At 51.2% G+C, this 6,410-nt stretch overlaps 1 protein-coding gene across 2 annotated transcripts in view; it reads left to right on the forward strand.

Moving 5' to 3' along the window:
* The window catches only part of NRN1 (neuritin 1), a 9,632-nt gene extending 6,294 nt beyond the window's left edge, over positions 1-3,338 (forward strand). For both annotated transcript variants that reach the window (XM_015587279.1, XM_006909292.1), the window contains one exon: positions 2,154-3,338. In XM_015587279.1, the coding sequence (XP_015442765.1) occupies positions 2,154-2,382 (229 nt within the window). In that variant the 3' untranslated portion in view covers positions 2,383-3,338. The remainder of the gene's footprint in view (positions 1-2,153) is intronic.
* Positions 3,339-6,410: the final 3,072 nt, after the last annotated feature.

Raw genomic sequence — 6,410 nt, forward strand, 5'->3', positions numbered from 1 at the left:
TAACGATGAATTCCTTTCTAATTCCCGGCGGTGGGGTGGGGGTGGGTGTTTATTTGTTTAAATTATGAGTAATTAAATGAGGTTCAATGTTGCTATACATTTTTCTAAATACCCTGGTACCCAGCAAGAGCCACAGCAGCTAAGTAGCTGATAACTTCCTATGAGAAAGGACCAAAAATCTGCAACTGGAGTGCATACCTATCTACTATAAATCAAAATGTCTGATGATAGATAAGACTATATAAAGCACAACAAATAGTTAAGAATAGATCGGTTCCCAAATATTCTATCATTTGCCAGAACTTAGTTAGTCCAAGATATTTTAATTTTTTAACAGGACTTTCATCATGAAAAATGGAAATGAGGAGGGCCCCTCTCAGAGGTTGCAGGCCACAGCTGTGTCAGGGCTTCCACTCAGTTGGTGGCACTGGTTGCAGAACATCACTGAAGCCCACCTCCTCTCAGTCCCACGTGGATGTCTGTCCTTTTCCACCTTGTCTGTCTTTCAGAAGGGCTCTGTTCCCATCTGGGCATGCATAAAGAAAGGAGAGATTTAGACATCCTTTGAGAGGTGCAATTATGTAGAGAGCTGTCCTTCCACCTCGAGTATCTCTAAATATTGCTATTTATTTCCAGTTGAGGAACCTGGATGCCCTATCCCCCGGGAACCCAAGTCCTCATAAGTTAGAGACTGGGGGAGGTCAATAGAAAACAGCCAGAGCTCAAGGCAATCCACCAATTATTTATAATTTTACTATTAGCCAGAAGATGGGGTGGGAGTAGAAACAAGGATAAATCGAACATGGCGCCTGCCTTCAATGTGCCTACAGTCTAAGGTAGCAAGCAGATGGAATAGATAGGAGACGATGCAACCAAATTGCGGGGGAGCGGTCCGTCGCTGGTGACTTGGCGCTCAGAGCCGCGTGAGGTGGGAGCCGATCAGAGTCACTGAGACACACAGATCGACCCAGAGCCGAAAGGAGACAGCGCCCCAGGAATCGATCACGGGTTGGAATTATATTTAGTCTCGGGATCTATTTTGGGTTTTCAGAAGAAAGGGGGACAATAAAAAAAGGACAGGTTGGATGAAGGTTGTGGGGGCAGGGCTAGGAGCTGAGTCCAGCAGGAGGAAATGGCTGAAGGAGATGTGGAGCTCCGGCAGTGGCGGGAAGGGAGAACAAGGAGTCAACTCGAAGGTTGTCATAGGTGGGCAACACGCAGCCCAGGATTCCGGCCTGGGGGTCTAGGCACTACACCCCTAAGGCTCTGGAGGGAGGCCAAGTCCACGAAGAAGACTGGGGGCGGGAGCGAGAAGAGGACCGACCAGGCGTGCAAGGGCCGGAGCACAGAGGTTTGCAAATGCAAGTTTACAAAGCTGGTTTCCAGGGGCTCGGGCGCTAATACTCACCGACCCCTGGGAGGTGAGGGGCAAGCAGGAACCTCTTAATCGAATTAGAGCTGGGGGACTCTGGAGAACGAGGCGAGGGCCAAGGAAGACCGAAGCAAGTGAGGATGAGGAAGAAGTGAGGGACTTAACGGAAGAAAACCGAGGGGACGAGAAAGGAGGAAAACAAAGAGGGGAAGACGAAAAAAAAGGGGGGAAATGGTAGAATGGGGAACAAAAGGAAGAAGGGGAGAGAAAGAAGGCGAAGGTGGGTGAGAGAATAGCAGCGTCAAGAGGGAGGGAGACAGGGAGAAGGGGAGGAGAAAGTGAGAAGCCCAGCGGGGAGGGCCGCGCTCGGAGTAAGTAACCCATCTTGCAGGCTAAGAGGCATTAATGGGCGGCAGCTTGCAAGGCTTAGCACTGTTTTCCTAGCTTTCCCCGAGGAGGACGAGCAATCTGTTTGCGCAGGCCAAGGTGCCAGCGCGGCGCAGCGGGAGCGGCCTGGCTCCCGGCTGCCGGGTCTCCGCCGGGCACCCGGAGAGAGAAACCAGACCCGGGAGGGGGCGGCCCTCTTCTCGGAGAGCTGCTTCTAGGCCGGGCCGAGGTCTGGCGAGGGCCGACCTTGCTGGATCCCCACGCCAAGGCGGTGGACTGTGGGTAGGGAGTGGGAGCCTGCGGAGGTTGGCGAGGGCGGAGGCGCACTGGCTCAGGCCCAGGGTCCTCCCCGCGCCCAAAGTGAACCTGCTTCTTCTGTTCTGTTCCTCGCCAGATACTGGGAGGATTTCCACAGCTGCACGGTCACAGCCCTTACGGATTGCCAGGAAGGGGCGAAAGATATGTGGGATAAACTGAGAAAAGAATCCAAAAACCTCAACATCCAAGGCAGCTTATTCGAACTCTGCGGCAGCGGCAACGGGGCGGCGGGGTCCCTGCTCCCGGCGCTCCCAGTGCTCCTGGCGTCTCTCTCGGCAGCTTTAGCAACCTGGCTTTCCTTTTGAGCGCGGGGCCGGCTCCCCCAGCGCGCCCACCCACACTCACTCCATGCTCCCGGAAATCAAGAGGAAGATCCATTCGTTCTTTGGGGACGTTGTGAATCTCTGTGATGCTGAAAACACTCATATAGGATTGTGGGAAATCCTGATTTCTTTTTGATTTCGTTTGATATCTTGTGTTTTATTTGCTAAATGTTACCAATCAGTGAGCAAGCAAGCACAGCCAAAATCGGACCTCAGCTTTAGTCCGTCTTCACGTAAAAATAAGAAAACGGCAAACCCACCCCATTTTTTTTTTTAATTTTTATTTTTTGGCAAAAGAATCTCAGGAACGGCCCTGGGCCACCTACTATACTAATCATGTTATTACATGACAAATGATGGGCTCCTCCTAATAGGAAAGAGTAGAGGAGAAGGCCAGGGGAATGAATTCAAGAGAGATGTCCACGACGGAAGCATATGGTGAATAATTCACGCTCACGCCTTTCTTCCACAGTATCTTGTTTTGATCATTTCCACTGTCCATTTCTCCTCAAGAAAAGTGAAAGGACAGATTGTTGGCTTTGTGTTTTAAGGATAGGAGGGAGAGAAGAAAGAGGTTGGGATATCTCGGGTTAGAGGTAAAGGCTGCCAGAAGAAATGCTGCTAAAGTCACTGAGAGGTTCAGCTTTACCTGCTGTTATTGATGCATCTTTCCAAGTCCACTGCCTTTCTTTTCCCTCCTCTCTTGTTTTAGCCGTTACACATACAGTAATACCTGAAAATATCCAACGGTATAGATCACAAGGGGGGGATGTTAAATGTTAATCTAAAATATAGTTAAAAAAAGATTTTGACATAAAGAGCCTTGATTTTAAAAAGAGAGAGATGTAATTTAAAAAGTTTATTATAAATTAAATTCAGCAAAAAAAAAATTTGCTACAAAGTATAGAGACGTATAAAATAAAAGTTATTGTTTGAAATGGGGGTGTCGGCTGTTTTCTGCCCCAAGCCTGCTTTCTTGGCCGAGTTCTCAGGGGTACCTGAAGGGACCCATGCTGCCAGGTGGTTATGCACCTGCTTACATGCCACTTGACAACCTCCTATCTTCTAGCAGACCCTCCTCAACTGGGACACTTTGCCATTTCCCTGAAATTCTGTTAAAGAAGAGAAAGAGGAAGTTATTTTTTAAAATAAACTAAAAAGCAGAGATCTTTTCTAGGTGAGGCTTGTGGGAGCCCGGCTTGCGCTCAGCTGAGAAAGCACACGCAGACCAAAAGCCAGTAACTGGCCCCGCGGTCACTGCAGGCCGTGCTCTAACCGCGACTCGCCTCTTCCTCTGCGGTGGCCAGAGGCAGCTTGCAAAGGAACCGCCATTAAGGGCTCCAGCAGAGGGGCCGAGAGGCTGTGGTCCCTGGCAGGGATCAGGTGAATCCTTTCATAATTAATAAGACGGCTCAGCCGAAATGGCGAGGAGACAGGGCCCTATTGATCAAGCAGTGGAGCAGCTTCCACCTGTCCTATTTATAGGCCCCGCATGGCCTTACGGAGAAGTAAACATTCGAGAGTAAACACAAGCAGAGGAGGCTGGCGTCCAGGGCCACAGGACTAGAACACGCTCGGGGAGAGAGAATCAAATGTAGGTCTCTGGGTTCAATGCAATCGAAATCTGATTTCTTAGATGGGGGCGGGGGGCGCGGGGAGCTACAGAGGCCCCCGGGACGGAGACGGGGATGGATGGAAGGAGGCGGAGGAGGCTGCAGCGAGTTCCCGCCCGGTGGAGCCCCGCGGCCGCAGCCTAGAAGGGTGCGCGGGGGCTCTGAAATGCAATGTGTAAACAATCACTAGAGTAACAGTTCATAAATCAAACCCAGTAGGTCGCAGCACAATCAGCATTCCCCCCACGGATTGAATTCCAGAAACACATGCGTCCCTGCGCCCGAAGCACTAGAAGCTGCACAGATTCTTAATGGCAGCATATATTACCGCGGCCAGTTCACGCACGCGCCGCGCCGCGCCCCGCCACTCCTGGGAATACGTTAACCGCCTACCCCCTCCTTCGTCGATCCCGGATTCTCAGTCAAAACCAAACCAGATCCTCACTGCCAGCGCCTAGTGGTCACCCATTGGGCAACGCTAGTTATTTGGAAAAATAATTGGGTTTTGATCCTTTTGTTTCACAGATTATTTTTCCATCTAAGTGTAAACAGGATGGTTATAAGCCTGGGCTCATCCTCTGGAATTCAAATAAAAATGACTGAGCCTATTTTAAATACGAATCTATTTAATGAGGGGGCGGAGAATGAGGAGAAGGAGGGAGGGTCTTCTGTCTTTATTGCCAAAATAGCGCGTCGCCTCCTATCGGTATTTTTCCCTCCACAAACTGGAGACCAACTAGTGCGCATAACTGGGCCTCTTGCTTGCCAAAAGAAAACGCACGCGTTGTTATCCCTAGGCTTTGGAAAGAAAGGACCCCCACGACACAAGGAGGATGCCCCTTCCCTAGCAGCGCGAGCTTCCCATCTAGAACTCAATCTCCTTACGGATCTGCGAACAAGCGAAGCTGAGGGAGGCGGCGGAGGCGACAAGGGGGCGGGGATTGGCAGCGCTGGCTCGTTTGCTATTCCTACAGAGTTCTTCTCAAGGAACTCCGTCCTGCTACCGCTCCAAACGCCTCCCAGGTGGGGATGCCCTAGAAGTAGGGCTCCCCAGCGCCGGGTCCTTCCACGCGCCCACTCTGCCCAGTCCCAGCTCTCTCGCGGGAGCCTGGAGAAAGCTTGGCGCGGTGTTTGGGACTCTCTCGCGGTGTCCTAAGCGGGGGACCACGCTCACGTGCGCTTGGAGAGAGCCCCACGAACGCAAGGCAGCCAGTCTCAGAAAAGCAGGCTGCTACATCTGGCTCGTTGGAGAACATTTCTTCTTCTTGTGGTGATTGTTCAGATTATTATCGTGCTGTCTTCGACTATAATTTGCTGTTTAATCACGATGACATCTCCATATGTTAGTTGATGTTATTGTTTTTAAGCAACGCAGTAACCCTTTTTCCAGCTCAAGGAGCTATTTACCAGGGTAAGCCTGTCCCATCACTGAGATGGGGGCAGGGGAAGGTAGTGGGTGTCAAGACCAAGGAGATCATCACACCTAACTCAGCCCCGTGCCCGAGCAGTCTCCAGCTCTGCCCACAGCTCATGGCTTGAGGATCTGTTGGGGTTGAGAAAGGGCCCGCCTTCACTCTATCTCCTGCATGAGTAGATTCGAGACACAGAAATTCACTTGATGTAATGTTTGGTTATCTTGAAATTGTGAGAGAGGCCAGCTCCAGGGCTCCAGGCTCAAAAAAAAGCAGAACTCCGGCCCTTGGGAGGAGGACTTAAGGAAAGTAGGACACAGGGAGAGTGAAGGATGGGAGCACAAAAAATGCGGGATAGGAGAAAGAGGCGAGAGCGGAGAAAACAGATCCCAGAAGCAGTTAGCAGAGAGGAGAGAGGGAGGCGACCATTTTAAACACAGAAGGAAGTGTTGGAGAAACTTAGAGCTGGAGATGGTAGAGCTGTGGAAAAGAGAAGGAGGATCGAGATGAAATTGGGACTTAATTTCACAGAAGCAAATGAGCACTAGGACCACCACATAGATTCTTTTTCTGTGGATCCAGAGATCCTTTCGTTCCAGCCTGAGCCTCGAAGGCCAGGGCCACAGGAGTCACGACACCTTGGGGCTGAGCAGGCCAAGATGAAGCGAGGGGACATCAAATAGATGAGGCAGAAATGGAACATTTTGCCTCTCCACCTCCCGAAACTCCCTCAAGTTCCGGCAGAGCTGCTTGCGGGAAGGCCTTCACCCATTATCACGGTTTCCCACTGCCCAGCCACACACAAGGCTCTGCGCCCTGGCAACGCTGTGCGATAGTGGTCCCTGAGGAGTCCACTCTCAGGTACAGTCTACCGCCCTGTCCCCTGGTCTGCGGGGAGGTTCACTGCCCCATTGCTCTTTCCTCTTCCTCCCCAACACCTACCAAAGAAATCAACGCATTGCTTCTCTAGCCCCTTGCCCCGGTA

The sequence above is a fragment of the Pteropus alecto genome, unplaced genomic scaffold (assembly GCF_000325575.1).
Source record: "Pteropus alecto unplaced genomic scaffold, ASM32557v1 scaffold121, whole genome shotgun sequence".
Classification (NCBI taxonomy): domain Eukaryota; kingdom Metazoa; phylum Chordata; class Mammalia; order Chiroptera; family Pteropodidae; genus Pteropus; species Pteropus alecto.